The sequence below is a fragment of the Macrosteles quadrilineatus genome, unplaced genomic scaffold (genome assembly GCF_028750875.1).
Source record: "Macrosteles quadrilineatus isolate MER2022 unplaced genomic scaffold, UCM_ALF_1.0 Scaffold_3__2_contigs__length_128488019, whole genome shotgun sequence".
Lineage (NCBI taxonomy): Eukaryota > Metazoa > Arthropoda > Insecta > Hemiptera > Cicadellidae > Macrosteles > Macrosteles quadrilineatus.
Genome location: NW_026542596.1, coordinates 85,672,587 through 85,694,758, shown reverse-complemented (window position 1 = coordinate 85,694,758; position 22,172 = coordinate 85,672,587). Strand labels below are relative to the sequence as shown.

Below are 22,172 nucleotides of genomic sequence, written 5' to 3'. Positions count from 1 at the left end.
CATGTTTACATGTAAAGCTTACGGCATAATATCAACCCACTCACCTCTAATGCATGTTTGCGTCAAAGGAGATCTAAATAAAAACGACTAATTTGTATACTTCTTGATCTACCGTAATTTATAGAAAAAACGCGTTAGTATTAGCTTTATTTATAGAAAAAACGCGTTAGTATTAGCTTTATAGTTTTTTTTTAATCACTTTCACTGTACCTCCAACTTTATTGTGATCTGTTTTGACAAACTGGTGTTTCTTAGAAAAGTTTTAGGCCTATACAGCTCAGCTTATTTATGCGTATTTTGTTTTGGTCTTTATTTAGTGTTATAACATTGTCCCTTCGTGATATGATGCCTGAATAATTGATTTGCTCAACTTGTTTTGTGAAGTATCATTATCAAATAGTCATTGTTGCCAACTTTCCACTTTTGTTATAGTGTGATTCTACAATTACATTATCTCGATGTCTTACATGCAACATTTTAAACAATTCAGTAACACCAACATTTTAATGAGTAGAACTCCTTGATTAGCTCACTTATATCCCTGCACTCTCAAGTAACTAATTGGTCTATTAGTAAAAGACACTGTCTATTATATGCAATTATTAAGTACACCTCATGTAATCCTTATAATATAATACGTGAAGGCGGTTTCTACGAAACACTACTCCTCCGTTAATAATGAACGGATTTTTACAAACGACGTGTCAAAATAAAGTATTTTTTGTGTAGACACCCCCTTTCACTAATTCCTGTAATAAAATTCCTCAGGCTTTGCCCCACAGACCATCAAAATCCCAATGTATTTCTTACGAAGAAAATATTTTGTTTACTTAAACAGGCAAATAATTTGTATTAATTACAGCTGTTCATTGTAAACACATGATACACACAAGAGCGTTCGTTTTCAGTTTCGATAACTAGAGTAGAGTGGTTGGTTACATTATCTTGGAGTTGACTCTTTTACATTGGAAATTATTACTGTTAGGGTTATTCGTTTTGAAATAACGCCTGTAATACTTTGCAATTGCTCGAACTCGAGCAACAGGTCCACTAGTTTGTATTAATAGTATTTAGCTGTATTTTAATTGTGTAATCATTATTGTTTTAACTTCTTATTTTACACTCATCTATATTATACTTGGCTTAATAAACCTACATTTGTATGGTTGTCATTTCAGATTAGGCCTAAAGTATTAAAAGGTAACAATTCTGCGACACCTCGTGTTTAGGCTGCCTACCAAAATTATTAAAGTTTGCCTTTCACTATTATTTTTCATCCCTTTTACTGTTTTGTCTGGCTTGAAATAATACCTCATAGAATAAAGTTTTATCTTAAATCATACCTTAAATTGTACTCTATAGGCTACATTATTTAAAAATACCATGTATTAGGAATAAATCAAGGTACATAAGCTAGCAACGTTGGCCGTTGGTCTCTGATAATGTTTGGCCAGAAATAGTTTTTTTTAGCATTTAATAATTGCATAATTGAATCTGAAATAGATACAGAGATGCTATTTTATAAATTGTAGCAAAAGGGTACTAATAGAAATGTCCCGATTGATATTAAGCTACAATCAACTTAGATGATTTGTTACATTCTGGTCTATATCCCTGCAAAAAGTGTTGCTGAAGTCCAGCTGATTTCAACAATGCAATTCCAATCTATGTGAGCAACTCTGATACGGTGAATATAGGTGCATTGTCCCTGAAGCGACTCTTGCGATAGTAGCTGAGCGACAGTAGCTGAGCGATAGTAGCTCAGCGATAGTAGCTAACCATGTCATTGTCCCTGAAGCGATTGTTCTAGAGCGATTCTGTATATAGTTTGCTGACTTTCGAGTGAATTGGTGTTATAAGTGCCATGACACCTCCTAATTTTAAAACGTTTTTATTAGCTCGCTTTCTTGTCCGGTACAAACTTTGCAATACATTTTAAACTAACTTCCCGACGAGCTAGAGAAATGAAACTAGAGAACACAGCTCACAAATGGATGACAATGTAATACTATATCATTTAATTTTCATATTTTCCTTTGGCTAAGCCCCATGGGCTTCCAAATTTTCCATGTTTACATTTTGAAGTCAGCCGTAAATATTTAAATTTGACAGGTCAAAAAGCTTGGGTAGAGGTACAGGTTCTGCTGCCGAGAGATTCTAAATATAAAATAAGCAGTTCAAAGGAGATATAAAACATATGACTACTAATAAGGGGTTGGCATGTATTACCAGGCCATATAAAATAGATTTAACATATTTACACATTAAAGACTGAAAAGTAGAAAATAAATTATAAATAAAAATACTTTTTTTAATGCCACGTTTTTAAACGCACTAAAAAGTAAAAATAATTTATAAATATGTGGAGGGAATAAATACTTAAAAGATTTAAAACGATAAACGTGGGGTACATGCTATAGATAATAATAGTCAAATAGGTAAAGATAATTATTGTAAATCAGCATGCGCCCCACGTTTTTTAATCCTTTTAATCCTAAGTATTTATTCTCCCCACATATTTATAAATTATTTTTTTACTTTATAGTGCGTTTAAAAACGTTGCATTTTTAAAAAGTATTTTCATTTATAATTTATAATACGACCAAAACAAGTCTATACACAACACAAATCGCTCAGCGACTGCGACTCTGACTCCCCTCAGAGCAGACCCGCTACAGTCGCTGTGTTCAGCCGCTAGCCGTTCCAGTCGCAGTCGCGTCAAGGACAATGGTCCCATTTGAAACAACGCTAACCAGTGCTCAGCTACTATCGCTAAGCTACTATCGCTCAGCTACTATCGCAAGAGTCGCTTCAGGGACAATGCACCTTATGGCTTAAATTCTGAGATCGTCTGGGGAAATCGCGTTCAGTAATAACAAAGATAACATTTTAGTTTAGTTTTAGTTTAGTTTTAGTTTTTCTTTTTTCGTATCAGCTCCTGAAGCAGTTTTATTTTTAGTTTCAGTTTTTCTCTCGTTTCGTGTCTCACTTGGACAACTTAAGCCAACTCGTTTTCTTGTTTAGTAAATTCAGACTCTGTGGGAGTTAGGCTAGGTTAGGCCTATCTTGTACTAACCTTGTTTGTTTCAGGTTGACGACGTAACTCCGTAGGTAAGCGGAGTGACTACTTAGCTTACTTGTTGATTTGTTAAGTTAGCTAGTAGTGTGTCATTTAGATATTTGCCCACAGAGTCAAGTCAAAATTATTTATTTCCCCACAAGCCCTAGGCTAGAGTGGTGATTTCGAGTAGGGTGTTTAGTAACCCGCAACGTTCGTCTCGAGCTCTGACAACCAGGGCTATCAAACTTAGGCTATCCGAATCACTATCGACTCCTGGGAAACTCCCCGCGACCAGACTAGGGCGAATCCTGGGATCCTCGTTTTGTTACCGGTGGCGTAATTTCCCACTTGTCGTCCGCCAGGAAAATTACGTCACATAAATGGCAAAGTCCTCAGGGGACTTTCCCAAGCTGCGTTTCTAAATGTAGTACGTTTTTCAACTATGGTATATGATAAACTAATCTCTTATTACTGGTATTGTTTGTACACAAATTATGTGTTATTAGTTTTATAGTTTTAACTTAATATAAAGTCTTAAAGAATGTAAGTCTAGGGCATAGGTCTTAAAATCCTTTCAGACTTTTGTCATAGGATACTGACTCGTTTCTTTAAATTTTTAATTTTATGTTACGAACAACAAAATTACATGTTCAAGTATTTATTCGAATTTGTTCTCTTAATCATCTTCTTGTCAATCTTATATGTTTTTCTTTTTAAAACAAAAATAATCGCAAATAAACTAAATAGTTTTATTGTTGTTTTTCGTTCGCCCTTACTTTTCTTACATAAATTAGGCCTAGCCTGTTTTCAGAGTGTTAGTAACCTATAAAAAAATCATGTACATTTATAAAATTATATTAAATAAAGATATAAAATTTGTATTTTCAGTTGATAGTTTCTCATAGTATTCAAATAATTACTCTAAGAGCCTAAAAGGGAAAAGTCTGTTAATGACCAAACTTCACTTAAGCCAGAAGCGTTATACTTGTTCATCGTCAATAAACTGTCCAAAGTATTGACAGTTTAAGTTTGGACGAATGTTATATGTCAACAGTATCCACCAAGCAATGTCAATTTTCATATTTCTACACAATTTATTTATTGGTTTTAATTTAAAGATATTTGAGGAAAACTATGATTATTTACTTCGTGCCTTAGATTGATGAATATTATTAAATACAATACAACTTATCTTAATTAAAACCCATGTAAAATATAATAAACTACATACCACCTGTCCTGTCAGAAAACAACATATTCCCCATTTGTAGGAATAGTTTGTGAAATGGCTGTTTTCGATTTCTAAATTACTTCATTTCTGCGTATTTCTACGCTGGTGGCAGAACAGAATTGTGCAATGAGTCTGTGTATAAATCATTTTAAATGTGGAACACAAAATCTGCTGGTCACAGCCAGTTTCGTGGCCTCAATTATTTGACCATACCACATTACCTCTTAAAAAGGGAGCTTATCCATAAGGGGGGGGGTTAATAGTTTCGTATTAAACCCCCTTTTTAGTGGTTAAGTGTTTACAAGTTAACTGTTTTTTTGTTTTTGTTTGTTTTGTTTTTAAGAAAACGCTATGGCTTAAAATGTAGCATATCTTTTGTATCGCTCACGTATCCAGCAATGTAGCGAAATAGATACAATTGAATTCCTTAAGATTCCTGCAATATCTTTGTAGATTTCCTCTCAAGAGAAAGAATTTACTTGAAGAGGAATTTTCATAGGCCACATAATGTAGGCCTATCATTAGCAACAATAAATTTTGTTTTATATCAACACAAAGCGGTAATGAATTCATAATGGACTTTTAATGTTGATGATTTCACAATGTTAAAATTGTTTTACTTTTTCCAACTCCAATTCCAAAATTGAATTTTTAAATAACACACCTGTCAGACAGGGGTTTTCATTACTTGTCAAAACGTTTATGGGAGTTCAAAGTAAGTTTAATTACTACAGTAAAGGCAAATAAAATAAATTTATTGTTAAAACAAAATAGTTTTAAGGTGTATACATGCTTTTCGTTGAAATAAACCTTTTATGCCTTTTTCATAATAATTTGGGAACAAAGTCCTGAATATTATATAGTCCGATCTGACTTGACAAAAAAATAATACAACAATCAAGAAACTGCTGATTAAATGCTCGTGGATGTCCCAGTAAATAAAATTTAACCACTGTAAGCATAAATAAAATAAATGACAAATCATTTTAATAACCCATGTTAAAATTCCTTTTACGAAAAGTGAACTCGTGTCAATGTTCTCTTTAAAAGCCCCAGGTTGGATTATTAAGCCACTTTCGTTTCGCTTTGTAAAAGACCCTGAGGTAAAATCATCAATTTCGAGTTTTACAAGAGTGAACACCTATAATTTAATTTATTTTGTTTCGGAATATAACTTGGAGCTATTTAAAGTTGATTGATTTTCCTGCGAACTCAACCATTATCCAATTTTATTACGATTTTAACTCACATGCATATTTAAGGATTTATGTTAGTTGTTGTACTTACAGATCCAATTTTTATCGGTTTGTTACTCAATTGGTGTCACCATAGTTGACATAAGAAACCATCAAGTACAAAAGGTTTTTGAATTTTACAGTGATTAAGAGTGATAATTTCTCAGGGTCCCGGGTTCGCGAGAAAACATGATTGGACAATGCATAGGAATGGAGTTTTATGGGGTAAAATATATGTATCCCATTTTTGATCCTCAAAACATATAATACTGCAATTTCTTTCCAAACTATTTTGTAGAGCTTAAAAACAAGTAATTTAGTACATTGAAGCTTTTTTGTACGCCTAATACTAGTTACAACATTTGAAAAAAATTTAATTTGGAATTTCAATGTTTTTTTGTGTGGATATACACTGTTGTAGTTTGGTTTTTTACGGATATATTTCGATTGAATTTGTTAATGTCATACTAAACTATTAACAATTTAAAAAACAATACACTTTATTACATTTCCTGTAGCAGCAAACCCAATAGGCTAATTATTAATATTAATGTTATTGAATTGAAATAGGCAATAGATCTGGCATTTTAAATGCAATATTTTAATAACGACAGTCAGGTAAAATGGAAACTCGCTTTGTCTGCAGGTTTGTTACAGTGGGGTGATTTTCTTTCTATATAAATACGTTTATTATTTTTATGAAAATCTAATGCAATCTCTGTGATCTTGTTTACGCTTGATGATACGATTTTTTTCGAAATACCAAAAGCACTTTCATTTTAGACCGGTTTCTTTTACTTTATTTGAAACGTGTGAGTAGCTGTGTTGTAATTAATATATTTTTTAGAACGCCAGATGAAAAATATAGAAATCTACGCTTGTTAAATATAAGCATAAATTTTTATTAAATTACAAAAAAAAAACTGTTTTGCCCACATAACAATTTTTATTAAATTAGTACAGCGGTTGATAAAATCGGATATTACAGTGAGTTCACGATGGATTTGATGTCATTTGAAAATGATTAATTATTCTGTCCACAGATTATAATTGCGTTCCTAATCCCTCGGCATAACTGAGTAATATTAATATCTGGACTGTCAACGGCCCAAGCGAGTAACGTTTGATATCTGATAATTCGAAAACAAATATCCTTACGAAGCGTACATCGTAACTAACATTCGATCTGTATTATCCATCCTAGGTTAGAGTAATTAGTGGCATTCGAGATTGAATAAAAGTAAATTGTGCATAATTACTTGAACGAAAACAAATTGGTGATTTGCTTTAAAGTTAAGCGTGAACGCAATCATTTTTGGTCGCGTCATCAAACAAATTATTGTGTAATTGGATTTGTTTACTAATCATATTGTGTGCAATAAATCCATGGTTTAATTCCACAAGTTTAAAGTTGAATCTAATTTAACGCATACCACGTACTCAAACGCTACAAAATATTCGTAAAAATGTATTTTTTAAGTTTTTTAACTTTGAAAGACATTATTAAATGTGTTTAAATTCAATGAAAGTTTTATTGACCTGTTTGTGTTCAATTAATAATTTTTCACCCCAGGTATTCGTATTGGATTTTTTTAATACAAACTACTTTCTCAGTATATTATAAAAAACAATAAATTAATAGGTTTGTGAATTAGGAATTTAATGTTTTTTGGAACTATGAGGAACAATGTAAGTTTAAGTTTCAGACGCAAATAACAGTGTACCAACATTCTGAAACGTTTTTACACCCTGGGGAAAGAGAAAAAAATGAAGTAATTACAAAAATATTACTACAGCCTGCTACTAAGCCATTACAACATTGAAAACAAAATTCCTTTGACATAACTTAACTTCACATGTCCAACGAAAGTTCTATGTAAAGTTGTTTTATGCCTGTTTCTTTTACTTTATTTTGTAACTGAGTTGTATTTGAACATATTTTCGTTATATATTATAACTATATGCTGGTTACGTATAGAATGTTAAGTTCTGTCGTTATTTCTTGTCTTCAGACAATTTTAAAATTTAACTGTTGTAGTATAAGTGGTAGATTACTTTTCATATATATTTCTACCATAAAGGAAAAACAAAGCATTGGAAAGTGTATCCACCGAGTTGGTAGGTCTAATGTAGTTATTTAACATAATAAAAATAACAAATATTAATTTTGTGGTATTGTGTCTGACCTAAATTGAATTAAATAGATAACAAATCCTACATACACTAACAAATCTGTCACAAAAAATATCAGCTTATAAGCGCGTTGTTGGGCAAATAAAACATCTCTAAATGGCTGAAATATATTATCGTTATTATCTATTATTATTAAATTATAAGATAATGTTTCAATCAAAAGTACGAATAGTGAGTAAGTATGTAAGATCAAGTTGACTTATCATAGGAAAAAAAATTTAATAGGGGTTAATGTACAAAAAGCGATAGTGAGGGGAAAAGTACTAAGAAAAACCAATAGTTCGAAAATTGGACCTGATAAAACTATTTATTTTCTTTAACCCGCAATTTTGTATTGGGTTGAGATAGGGATCTCTAGTTTTCACCGATTCTTTTAAAACAATGGCCTTTAAAATGAGGTGTCACTTGATGGGGCTTTATATTGAAAAATGTTGAGCTGGCCCCAAAATACCCCGTTTTGTGTTTTCGGAAGGAATTGAGATACCAACGAAAAAACTCCCTACTGACATATAGAGGTCTGCAGACTTTGTCTTTCCTGTTGTAAATCATTAAGAAGTTAATAGGAGGAGTCATAACTGTTGTCCAACCCTGTATACAAAAATAAAAATAGCATGGATTATCTGATTTAGGGTTATAAATATTATTTGATTACAATTCGAGTATTTAATAAATATCCCAACTCATATATTCACAAAGTCTAGAGGTATTTACAGAGATATACAGTAGTTATGTTTCAACGTGTTGACCAAGCCCAATGTCCCGAGTACCAGTAGAGGCAGCACTGACAGGAGTGAACGATCAGCTGATCCCGGCTGATCCACAGAACACCACGTTACAAAATGTTCACTTGACCAAGGCCAATGTCAGAGCAGCAGTAGAGGCAGCACTGACAGGAGTGGACGATCAGCTGATCCACAGAACGTCATGTTACAACGTTTTCACTTGACCAAGGCCAATGTACAGAGCAGCAGTAGAGGCAGCACTGACATGAGTGGACGATCAGCTGATCCACAGAACGTCATGTTACAACGTTTTCACTTGACCAAGGCCAATGTACAGAGCAGCAGTAGAGGCAGCACTGACAGGAGTGGACGATCAGCTGATCCACAGAACGCCATGTTACAGCGTGTTCACTTGACCAAGGCCAATGTCCAGAGCAGCAGTAGAGGCAGCACTGACAGGAGTGGACGATCAGCTGGTCCACAGAACGCCATGTTACAGCGTGTTCACTTGACCAAGGCCAATGTCCAGAGCAGCAGTAGGGGCAGCACTGACAGGAGTGGACGATCAGCTGATCCACAGAACGTCATGTTACAACGTGTTCACTTGACCAAGGCCAATGTCCAGAGCAGCAGTAGGGGCAGCACTGACAGGAGTGGACGATCAGCTGATCCACAGAACGCCACGTTACAACGTGTTCACTTGACCAAAGCCAATGTCCAGAGCAGCAGCAGAGGCAGCACTGACAGGAGTGGACGATCAGCTGATCCACAGAACGTCATGTTACAACGTGTTCACTTGACCAAGGCCAATGTCCAGAGCAGCAGTAGGGGCAGCACTGACAGGAGTGGACGATCAGCTGATCCACAGAACGCCACGTCCACGTTGCGACAGTGCTTGGAGTACACACGCATGTTAGACAACGTGTCTGCGATCTTCTTGATGAACAGAGCTTCCTCCTTCTTGCATTTGAGTCGAGCCGCTACGTACACGCACTTGAGGAACCCGTGTCTTGCACTGGCAACAGGCAAAGTGTAACATTAGTGAGTATTTTAATGTTTGCCGTTAGTATTGTATGTTAAGTGTTATAAATTGGATTATGACAGCGTATCTGGTTGTTCCAAGTGAAATAAAACATTACTGAATTGGTTGTGCTTAAAGGTATCAATTATCATTTATTGAAATGATGACGCTACTTAGGGGCGTATTCTAACCCAAATACGAGTGAAGGATGAGTGTACAATGCAGTGAGGATATGTATAGCTTTGTTACTCACTAAGATTATTAGCCAGGATCATTTATTTGAAGCCCAATGATACACTATGATTGTTCTAACATTATCACGTGTCTTACCTACAGAAAGAAAGTGTTTGTGTTACTTTTAGTGGATAGTATATTGATTAGCTTTTGCACTTCAACAGAAGCAATTTGTTCACTTTCTTTCGTCCCCTTCAACATAATTTTAATTAATCTGTTTTACGTACAGTATCTGCTTGGTTAGACAATTTTCTCTTTCGGAAAACACGGTGTCTGTTGAGTCTTTAGAATAGCAGAATCAATGAATGTCAAAACAGTTGATCCAAATGAATATCTGGTTGAAGCTTCGATAATGCAGGTTGTAAAACTAAAGTACACAACTATTTGGCAGCAGTTCGCATTGCCACCCAAGATCTTGTGACGAGCCACGCAAGTGTTTCAATGTGTGTGAAAAGCTTACTGGGGCTGTTCGATCACTTAACCCTTCCATTTAAAATTCTATAACCTCTCAGGCTACGCACCAGCAAAGTTCCAGCAGTCTAGACTCCATGGTGGTGTTCTTCCTCACCACCTCCTCTCTGACTAGACTGACGAACCTGTTGGCGCAGTTGTCCCAGTCCTTGCTGATGGCCTTGTAGCAAGACGTGTACTGCAGGTACTCTGCAACATTAAAAATCAATTAAGTATGCTATTAGTACGAGTATTTTGTATAAGAAGGCTTTAACAAGCAATTTAACATGAAAATGTTAATCTTTTGAATATTATTTTAATCCAATGTGACTCAGCTTAGACTTTTCTTTTAGGAAATCTGTCAAGATTACGACTTTACATGAATGGATGTTAATTTTACATGATTACCTGCTTGTTTCAATTGTCATAAGCTTAGTAATGAATCATAACTTGGTACTCAATAAAGAGTACGTTTATCAATTAAAGGGTGTGTTGATAGCCTAGAGAGAGTTAGGATTTTGGTACGAAAGGGCACAGCATTCAATCTTCGGCACACCAACAATACATATTGGTTTCGACGCTTTGCCTGAAAGCGTTTGAATACTTCCATCTTTGAAATCTCCTATAAAAAATGCACCATAGTTGAAACAATAAAAAAAAACTATTACCACAATAATGAACACAACAAAAGTACTGTATCATTTTGTGGTAATATAGTATCCCTTAGAAGAGAAGATTATCCTACACCAAGGGTATTTTGGATAAAGATTAAAAAAACCACCGGAATAACCAAGTATATAAAATAATTGTAAATATTCGCCGATTTTTCAAGGTCCACCTTTTGCCCTATCAATGATGTCCATTATTTTAACAACAAAACTACTAACACACCTTATGGATACAGCTTTAAATTTCTTAAATTTTAATTACTGTACAAAACATTAAAACATGATAGCACCGTTACTTTTTTTAGAAGAAGGAGGCAAAGGACATCCTTCATCACCTTGCCTCAAGTAACGTTTCCCTTCACTGTCACTTTATGAAAGTGTACGTTTACTGTCTCGTAAATCATATTACATTTTCACTTTCATTTTCTGTCACCTTGTCTAAAATATTGTATGACACATTATGGCCTAAGGTATGGTACAGTTTTTTTAATGGACATTGTAGTTATTTTTGTTAACAATAATTTGCTATGAAATACAAAACATTTTCTAGATTAAGATGACTTGCATCTAAAGAAAATTAAAACGTTGGGTGAAGTATTTTATGACGACGTTCAACCCTGATAACCTAATGGAGTGATTAAACAACGTTATTTGAAAATAGCTACATAACTGTAAAAGTTATGTTTAGTTTGAATACAAAGAATTTTAGCTATACATATATACTGTATTTATGTTTATTAAACAAACGTTTGTAAATATAAATATGCATCTATAAATCTAGCTAACACATAACTTACCAGACTGGAAGACTGGGTCGTCACAGAGAAACTTAAACGTGTGTTTGGCGCCAGCGACATGAGCGTCTAACGTCTGTCTGTTTGCCGTTGAGAGGCAAGTATTGGCGAATGTCTCCATACATCCCATACCTATCTTGAATGCACTGAAAAGCATAGTTTGGATTTAATATCCACGACGACAATACTGTATATACATGTGATGCATCATTAACTGAAAACTAATAGTTATCTTCCCCCTAGAATACGAGACAGCAAAGTTTTACAACAAAATAAATTGATTCTTAGTGAAGCATGGTACAGAGTATTTTTTTCTAACTAATACCTGATAGTTGGATGGAAACCTAACTTTCAAGCACAATTCTTTCAAGAGGGCTGAACTAATTTCTGAATCATTGGGATTGAACTGGTGATCAAAGTAAAAAAAAAACATCCGGATGCCTTACTATGGCGTTACACGGATGACGAGTCTCTCACAAAGGTGGACCTTAGAAAATGTTAGCTTAGGTGATATTGATTGTGTCATGTAAAATATATGTATTTTACGTATTACAATTTCCAATTCCCAAAGTGGAATACCCACGCCGCAGCAAACCTGCAGAAAAGCGAGAGTAAAATGTCTCATTAAAAATATCATATTTGTTCCTTATTTAAATAGAATTAGTTTGATGAGTTCTTAGGTTTGCTGCAACAGGGAGGGTAAAAGTGTTTTTTTATTTTTGTAAAATGTTAATAGTTTAGTGAGAAGTAAAAATACTGTATGTCGATAAACAAGCAAACTATGTACAACGGTGTATTCTCCTTAAAAATAACATGGGAATTTTAAATTTTAATTTTTTTGAAATTTTCTCCGTAACCGTTAGCCGCATAATAAGGCTTCAATCTACTAAACTATGCTTTTTTAAAGACCTACAAAATTGTTAGGAAATAAATTGCTAAATTTTATGTTTTTTGCACCAAAAAACGGGAAAAAATCCCCGTTGCCTTAGTGAAAAAGTTAATCGGTCCCTGGTCCAGGTCTTGAGTACTACGAACGGTATTAGCGTATTCCACGATTACTAGAGAAATACGTATTTTTCTAGTAATCGTGGCGAATTCCTTATATGGAAAATTCGCTAAAAAGAGCTTGCGGATGGTCTTATGTGCAGGAATAAAAGAGTGTTTTTTTTTATTTAACTAATTAAATAAGCTGAACTTGACAGTTTAGTTACATTTGTCAACCTAGCATCAGGAATTACCTGCAGGAAGCATCGACGTCAGTCTTAGAGCTGGGAATACCCTTCATCTCGGACTTCTCCAGGATGGGAGGCAACTTCTTGAGACAGTTATCCAGGTAGGAGCGATCCTTGCACTGCACGATGACCGTCTCTGTAGGAGAGGTTGTGTTGTCTGACGAGACAACCACCAGCATCTCTACTGTAGGACAATACACATTAGACCATCATTGATGTATGGTAAAAGTAAACAGCTTCTTGAGACAGTTATCCAGGTAGGAGCGATCCTTGCACTGCACGATGACCGTCTCTGTAGGAGAGGTTGTGTTGTCTGACGATACGACCACCAGCATCTCTACTGTAGGACAATACACATTAGACCATCATTGATGTATGGTAACAGTAAACAGCTTCTTGAGACAGTTATCCAGGTAGGAGCGATCCTTGCACTGCACGATGACCGTCTCTGTAGGAGAGGTTGTGTTGTCTGATGATACAACCCCCAGTATCTCTACTGTAGGACAATACACATTAGACCATCATTGATGTATGGTAACAGTAAACCGCTTCTTGAGACAGTTATCCAGGTAGGAGCGATCCTTGCACTGCACGATGACCGTCTCTGTAGGAGAGGTTGTGTTGTCTGACGATACGACCACCAGCATCACTACTGTAGGACAATACACATTAGACCATCATTGATGTATGGTAAAAGTAAACAGCTTCTTGAGACAGTTATCCAGGTAGGAGCGATCCTTGCACTGCACGATGACCGTCTCTGTAGGAGAGGTTGTGTTGTCTGACGATACGACCACCAGCATCTCTACTGTAGGACAATACACATTAGACCATCATTGATGTATGGTAACAGTAAACAGCTTCTTGAGACAGTTATCCAGGTAGGAGCGATCCTTGCACTGCACGATGACCGTCTCTGTAGGAGAGGTTGTGTTGTCTGATGATACAACCACCAGTATCTCTACTGTAGGACAATACACATTAGACCATCATTGATGTATGGTAACAGTAAACAGCTTCTTGAGACAGTTATCCAGGTAGGAGCGATCCTTGCACTGCACGATGACCGTCTCTGTAGGAGAGGTTGTGTTGTCTGACGATACGACCACCAGCATCACTACTGTAGGACAATACACATTAGACCATCATTGATGTATGGTATCAGTAAACAACTTCTTGAGACAGTTGTCCAGGAAGGAGCGATCCTTGCACTGCACGACGACCGTCTCTGTAGGAGAGGTTGTGTTGTCTGATGATACGACCACCAGTATCTCTACTGTAGGACAGTACACATTAGACCATCATTGATGTATGATAACAGTAAACAACTTCTTGAGACAGTTGTCCAGGTAGGAGCGATCCTTGCACTGCACGACGACCGTCTCTGTAGGAGAGGTTGTGTTGTCTGATGATACAACCACCAGTATCTCTACTGTAGGACAATACACATTAGACCATCATTGATGTATGATAACAGTAAACAACTTCTTGAGACAGTTGTCCAGGTAGGAGCGATCCTTGCACTGCACGACGACCGTCTCTGTAGGAGAGGTTGTGTTGTCTGATGATACAACCACCAGTATCTCTACTGTAGGACAATACACATTAGACCATCATTGATGTATGATAACAGTAAACAACTTCTTGAGACAGTTGTCCAGGTAGGAGCGATCCTTGCACTGCACGACGACCGTCTCTGTAGGAGAGGTTGTGTTGTCTGACGATACAACCACCAGTATCTCTACTGTAGGACAGTACACATTAGAAAGACAGTTGTCCAGGTAGGAGCGATCCTTGCACTGCACGACGACCGTCTCTGTAGGAGAGGTTGTGTTGTCTGACGATACAACCACCAGTATCTCTACTGTAGGACAGTACACATTTGAGAGACAGTTGTCCAGGTAGGAGCGATCCTTGCACTGCACGAGGACCGTCTCTGTAGGAGAGGTTGTGTTGTCTGACGATACAACCACCAGTATCTCTACTGTAGGACAGTACACATTAGAGAGACAGTTGTCCAGGTAGGAGCGATCTTTGCACTGCACGACGACCGTCTCTGTAGGAGAGGTTGTGTTGTCTGACGAAACAACCACCAGTATCTCTACTGTATGACAGTACACATTAGAGAGACAGTTGTCCAGGTAGGAGCGATCCTTGCTCTGCACGACGACCGTCTCTGTAGGAGAGGTTGTGTTGTCTGACGATACAACCACCAGTATCTCTACTGTAGGACAATACACATTAGACCATCATTGATGTATGGTAAAAGTAAACAACTTCTTGAGACAGTTGTCCAGGTAGGAGCGATCCTTGCACTGCACGACGACCGTCTCTGTAGGAGAGGTTGTGTTGTCTGATGATACAACCACCAGTATCTCTACTGTAGGACAATACACATTAGACCATCATTGATGTATGGTAACAGTAAACAACTTCTTGAGACAGTTGTCCAGGTAGGAGCGATCCTTGCACTGCACGACGACCGTCTCTGTAGGAGAGGCTGTGTTGTCTGATGATACAACCACCAGTATCTCTACTGTAGGACAATACACATTAGACCATCATTGATGTATGATAACAGTAAACAACTTCTTGAGACAGTTGTCCAGGTAGGAGCGATCCTTGCACTGCACGACGACCGTCTCTGTAGGAGAGGCTGTGTTGTCTGACGATACAACCACCAGTATCTCTACTGTAGGACAGTACACATTAGAGAGACAGTTGTCCAGGTAGGAGCGATCCTTGCACTGCACGACGACCGTCTCTGTAGGAGAGGTTGTGTTGTCTGACGATACAATCACCAGTATCTCTACTGTATGACAGTACACATTAGAGAGACAGTTGTCCAGGTAGGAGCGATCCTTGCACTGCACGACGACCGTCTCTGTAGGAGAGGTTGTGTTGTCTGATGATACAACCACCAGTATCTCTACTGTAGGACAGTACACGTTAGACCATCATTGATGTGTAGCAAAGTAATGTAAATGAACCAGAGTTAGAGCGAGTCATACATTAAGTCTTCATGTCCTTGTAACTGTACAGTTTTGAATGAGTGTGAAATTACTAACTTCTTAAGATCTTATTAATATTATTCTTATTAATGATCTTATTATATTATTTGATCTTATTAACTTCTTAAGATCAAATCAAATCAAAATGTCTTTTATCGTATAAAATAAACATTGCTTACAATATACAATATGCACCATAGAGGTGACTTTAAGCTAACTGTACCACTAAAAAAAAGCCACTTTAATCCCACATGGGAGAACCTGTGCGTGGGAGTGAGTCGTATTATGCTATAATACGATAATTACAGACAATTGCTGCAGACTGTTTTAAAATACTGTACCCAATTACTTTCTTACTAATAATTATATAATACTTTATATCGTGCTTTTTAATTTTTCGCTGTTAATTAATTGTGTGTTAAAAGTTAATCAATTGTGTTGTATTTTGTATCGGTAATTTTTAAACAAATAAAATTTGTTTAATTTGTAAATGTTGATAGTTGACCTTTATTAATATAAAGAATAAAACCCTTGTAATTTCAAGACATCTTTATCATGCTAAATTTTGGCACTTCTCGTTTAATGTGATGTCTATTGCACATTAATGTCTATCACTAGAACAAGGGTCATGTGACGAAACAATATACTTTCTTAATATTACGAGCAAAAAGGAAACAAATCCAAACTCTGTTAATATAAAAACTTTTCGGTTGAAAAGGAAGGAAAAACCAACGTCGACCGTAATAGTAATTCCATCAAACTTCACTAGGTTTTATAAAAAAAATAGTTAATTTATGCCTTAAACTTATATATTTAATTTGTTTTCAATGTTTAAGCCACTCTTGCGCACCACTAGAAACGAGGGAAGAAATTAATTCTATTAGAAAACTGGCCAATCAAGTGGAAGTTCAATAACTTTCTCATTTCTACTTGAGAATGTTCATTGTTACGCTTAACGACGTTTTTCATCACTACACAAAAACTGTATTACAAAGAAAAATACATTTTCTGTTCAGAAATGTTTTGTTGTAAAACGGCAATTTAATAAATAATTCAACAAATTGTTCTTATTTTAGCAACAATCCTTTGACGGAGTAATTATATTTTGTGGGGGAATTTGTGACTAAAGAGTTAATTATATTGTATTATCATTTTTTATTCTTACATCATCAACCACAACTGTGGTTTTACATTTCTAAAACGATTGATTGAAATCCAACAGAAAACTCATTTTATGGGGACTTATCATATTTTGCACAGTTATAATTGTCTATGACTATAAATATACAGAATCTTATATTATTTAGTCGGGGGAATGCTACATGTATAGCGTTTAAACATTTGAACGAATTAGGTATTTGGCCTCTGGTGACATCAATATGAAAACGTAAAGTGGTTCCGGATCCAGGACTTGCCATGTCACTTAATAGCTTATTTTCTGTAGGGGAAATGAAAAATAAAACGATGAAGATATTTTATTGACATATAAAAATAAATCTCCCTGTTCTCCGCTCCTAAGAAAGGTGGAAAATCGTGCTTATTCGTTTCCCGATTGTTTTAAATCGCTATTTATCGGGTCAATATTTCACACTATTCTATTCATGGTTATTGATCTTTAGTGTATACAGTATTTGTTTTTTAAGTATTTGTTTTTGTAGCAAAATTAATGTTAAGACTAGATGCGCATAGCGATTGAGGGAATACGATAAGTCTTAGAATGGCGTAATGTAATAATTATAATGTTTAAAAACGTTAAAATTAAGACATTTTGCTATTTATTTGTGTATTTTCTTCGCATCGGTCATTTTGTAACCGTACTCATGTTGATATTTAAAAAAAAAATCATACAGAAATGGTGTTATGTACAGTTATTTGGGAAAATAAAACATAACCTTCCGTATAGTTAGTATTTTTATCATTGTCCAACGATAAAAAAAACGTATCGATACATGAACTGAAACTTTTAAACACAGAATTTATCACAGATTTTTCAAATAGCCATATATCCTATGTTGTAAAAATTCGACTAATTGATTTTTATTCCTTCTAAAATGAAGTTTATATCCAAACGATTTTTTTACCTCAAACCTGTTATCTAGTGATACAAAGATCATAACACTATTAATTTTAGAACATCAGACAAAGTGACTGTAAACTATAATTGCCAAAGTATATTGATCAGTTCCACCCCACGTTGAGACGATTTCATAATAATAATGGGTTGCACAAAATATTACCTTATTATATTTAATTACTGTTCGTTGACTGGAACCTATTGCGAATCTCAAACCTAAAATTGTTTAGCAGTTTCAGGAAGTGCTCTTGCAAATAAAATAGGTCGTGAAAAGTTTAATGTGTATTTAACACTAAAAATATATGGAGCAGTATTTCAAAGGACATGACTTTCTTTGAGCTTCTACTCAATATTTTGAAACAAAAAATTATTCAAAAAAGTTTCAAAAGTACGGATTGACATTATTATTTTACAATTGCTATTGCCAACATATTTCAGCCAAACAAAGTAATATCCCTAACTCAAATGCAATCACTAAAATGTAAAAGTTAAATGTTTACATAATTTAGATTCATACGCAGGATATTTAATTTTGATAAAGTTTTTAAATTTAATGAGGGATAGTGAAAATTTAAGTTTTCATAATGATACTCACATAGTGCAATGACACACACAGTAGTCATTAACATGTTTGAATCACGTGATATTTTAGGTAAGTTACAGGAGGACGGTAATCGTACGTCATCACTAGACGCGTGTCTGTCACATACTGACTGTCTGTAGTCTGTAACCTCCCCCTACCACCCTCTCATAGTGTCCTCCCCTCAACATATAGTGACGTTATAGTTAGGTAAGTTACAGTAGGACGGTGATTGTACGTCATCACTAGACGCGTGTCTGTCACATACTGACTGTCTGTAGTCTGTAACCTCCCCCTACCACCCTCTCGAAGTGTCCTCCCCTCAACACAGTGACGTAATAGTTAGGATTTGATCCCCAGAAAAAAGGGTTGTTTCGAAAAATGTTCCAAAAAGTATTCAATAGAAAACAAAACTGAACAGGCGTAGATATAGAAAAACAAATATTTGTTTAGCTACAATATAAGCAGTTAGGCTAGTCAGCCATATATCAATGCCATACAGTATTGCGTATTTAGGTCCAACAAAATCCAGGATATTTCTTTGAGTGGAAGACTGTCTAATCGTCAACACTGGCTATTGAGTGCCAATGTTGGAGAGTTGTATAAATATTGCTAGAACGAGCTTCCCCAAATCCGGCACAAGATATCCTGGCAACTCCCCAGACGTTGTGTAAATCTGTTAACCCAACTTTCAGAGGGTTTCCAAGGGTTTTGAAGTAGATCCTGGTCATAGACGTAATGGACACAAATATAGTCAGTAGATCGTACATGCAAAGCATTAATTAGGTTGTATATAAACTTGTTTTTCTTTTTACATCGAAGGAATTTTTAAAGCTGGATTTTATCTCATTAAAAGTCACCCCACTCCTCCATTTTGAAGGTTGAGGGGTGTAGGTTAAAAAAAACCAGGAGTACAGATAAGAACACAATAGGAAAAATCTGTAAACATTAAGCCTTAATTTGGAGGTTACGGAGTGAAGATACCAAGCTACTTCTAATGACAAAAAAGTAGTGCGCAAAGTAATTCTGTATTCAGATTTAAACAGACTTGATCGCCCCAGAGTTTTATTAATCAACCAAATTTGTACATAGGATTTATCTTATGTTATTATGAAATTGACCGGAAGTAACACGATTATGTTTAGAACGATCCTTTACGAATCTAAAACCCAAATTTGTAATGGCGTCCCTACAATGATTATAAATTAATTATCAAATTTCAAATATCCTAGCAAGTGTTGTGTATAGAATTTAAGACTGAAAATATATCTTGAAAAGTAAGAATAAAACATGAATCATCCATTATTGGGAGTAAGAAGTAAAACATGACCTTAAAAGCCTCACATCATTTTGCTGCGCAAACACCTGATCCATTTAGACAGTGATGCAAACTGTGCTGACAAGTTTTGGTGTTGGAATTTTACGATAGCGCTGATTAAAGATTTAAATTTATATAAATGCTTAAAAGCAGTTTGATTGATATATAAATGCCACAACAAAACCTATTTGGGTTTCAAATTAAATTTTGCCAAAAAATGTATAGTAATTTATTTATTTCAATCGCCAACGCCATCAACAATATAGTGGAAATTGTGTAAGTGTAGTGCTTACTGTTAATATATTGTTTATTAATTTCCATCTCTTTCGAAAGACATGATGATGATAAAATACCACATACACACTAAATATATTATAATACTATTTACTGTAGATAACAAAATTTAAAACATAATGCAACATATCTAATGTAAACAATAATAATAAATATGCATACTGATTACTACGATAGTAATATTAATTCTTAATGCAATATTTTACATCTCTAGTTTATTCTGTAGGTTTTCAGCACCATAGGTTTATTTAGCCTTGATTTGTGCGGTTTTGTATTCTTTAAATAGCGATTCTTGCAAATTTTGTTAGGTTGTCATTCTAAAAGTGTTTACAATGGAGCTAGATTGCAATCGACGTCTTCAATCACTTACACAAAGGTATAATTTTAAAATAGTCTGTTAAAAATATTTTCTTTGCTCCATACGCATTGTGTTTAGATATTTTTAACAGTCTCATTGGCTAGAAAAAGTGGTCAGCATATAATTCTCAGATCCATCATTTCAGTCACTCACAGTGCACTCGTTCCGTTCTTACGTTAGAAACAGCACGTATCGCTTGAAAAACAAATTTATATCATACCAGTAATTATTTCAAACTGATTCTATTCGGTTTAACGCGATTTTCCAAAACGTGTAAATAATTTACACAAATATTAACATACTGGTAGCATTCATTGTAGCTGACGGTTTCCCTAACATAAGCTTTACGTAGGCAATAGCTGTCCGAGTTTCCAATTATATTAATTAAGAATGTTTGCTTCCTCTAAAAGCTCACGGGTTGTTTTTTAGTAAAAAAAATGAAGTTGCGGTCTAGCAAAAGAGTGTTGTAGGATCATAAGATCTACTATAATAAGCGTCCTGGTATATAAAAACAGTTCTTGATTATGACCTTTTAACAGTTAAGTCATGTAATGCAAAATTACATAAAATGTTAAATTTACAACAATTTACGTTATTAACGAATTGGTTTCTTCCCAATAACAGTTAAGTCATGTAATGCAAAATTACATAAAATGTTAAATTTACAACAATTTACGTTATTGACGAATAGTTAAGTCATGTAATGCAAAATTACATAAAATGTTAAATTTACAACAATTTACGTTATTAACGAATTGGTTTCTTCCCAATAGCAAAATCATGTTTTACATTGGATGTTTTTGGTTTTTCTCATTCGTTGTGGTTTATTATACAACCAAAAATTATATTCGTGTATATTATTTCGGTGTTTTCTACAATATATCTATTTAAATTTTTGCATTTAATTACTGTATTATAACTGTAATAGTCCATCAGTAGGAGGGATTAGGAAATATTTAAATGTGTCTTTAAATTCGATAACTCCTTATTAATGTTTATACAATAAGTTATTACTAATCATTTATAAATACTAAACGTTTTGAGGTTAAAAAAGAGGTAAAATAGTTCAAAAAGCGTTGGAAGTAAAAGAAATAAAAACAATTAATTAAAGGAGTAGTTGTAAAAAGATCCCTGAGGGCTTTGCTTGAAAATACGTTTAAATCACGAACTCTAGCTTACGAATTCACTACACAATAACTCCATAAATCCAATTATTGCATCTAAAATATAAAATAAATATCAAGACTTGTTTTACAATTAGAGAAATGAAGGATGAAAATGCATTGATCATTATAATAATAATGCTTTTGGTTACTACAACACATTTTTGCTTTTTACCGATTTTTAAATCTTTTACTTTATTATAATTGATTTTCGGTATGGCTATTATCATTAAATTATCGAGTATTACTTATAACATGATCTCTCGGGATATGACTAACGTAGCAGTTGGCAACACGTAAATTAATTTATGACCAAAACAATTAATGCTTAGTAAATTACACGTACGATGTTGATCAAGAAGTAAATTTAATTGAAACGTAAGTAAATTACATTAATTTGATTAATAACATTCGATTAGGATTACCCAGTTTATTTTCAATTAACTTACGGCCATTAAAAATACCATGAATTGTTTTTAAAATCATGTTTCCTCAGTCCCAAAGAAAATATTAACTTACAATAACATGTTGGT

At 34.7% G+C, this 22,172-nt stretch overlaps 1 protein-coding gene across 1 annotated transcript; it reads right to left on the bottom strand.

Annotated features, from left to right (window-relative positions):
* Positions 1 to 8,523: 8,523 nt before the first annotated feature.
* LOC128989339 (uncharacterized) lies at positions 8,524 to 13,020 on the bottom strand. Its single transcript, XM_054411221.1, has 4 exons — positions 12,848 to 13,020; positions 11,613 to 11,755; positions 10,219 to 10,357; positions 8,524 to 9,457 (listed from the first exon to the last, which is right to left on the bottom strand). Exons 1-4 carry the CDS (start codon positions 13,018 to 13,020, stop codon positions 9,235 to 9,237), a joined length of 678 nt encoding a protein of 225 aa, XP_054267196.1. The 3' UTR covers positions 8,524 to 9,234.
* Between the last annotated feature and the right edge of the window lie 9,152 nt (positions 13,021 to 22,172).

What these genes read in the sequence shown, in the direction of transcription:
- LOC128989339 (XM_054411221.1), bottom strand. Translation starts at nt 13,020, where the DNA reads ATGCTGGTGGTTGTCTCGTCAGACAACACAACCTCTCCTACAGAGACG. An exon ending in GACGTCGATGCTTCCTGCAG is followed by an intron (nt 11,756 to 12,847) that starts GTAATTCCTGAT and finishes TATGCTTTTCAG; the next exon opens with TGCATTCAAGATAGGTATGG. An exon ending in AGACTGCTGGAACTTTGCTG is followed by an intron (nt 9,458 to 10,218) that starts GTGCGTAGCCTG and finishes GCCTGTTGCCAG; the next exon opens with TGCAAGACACGGGTTCCTCA.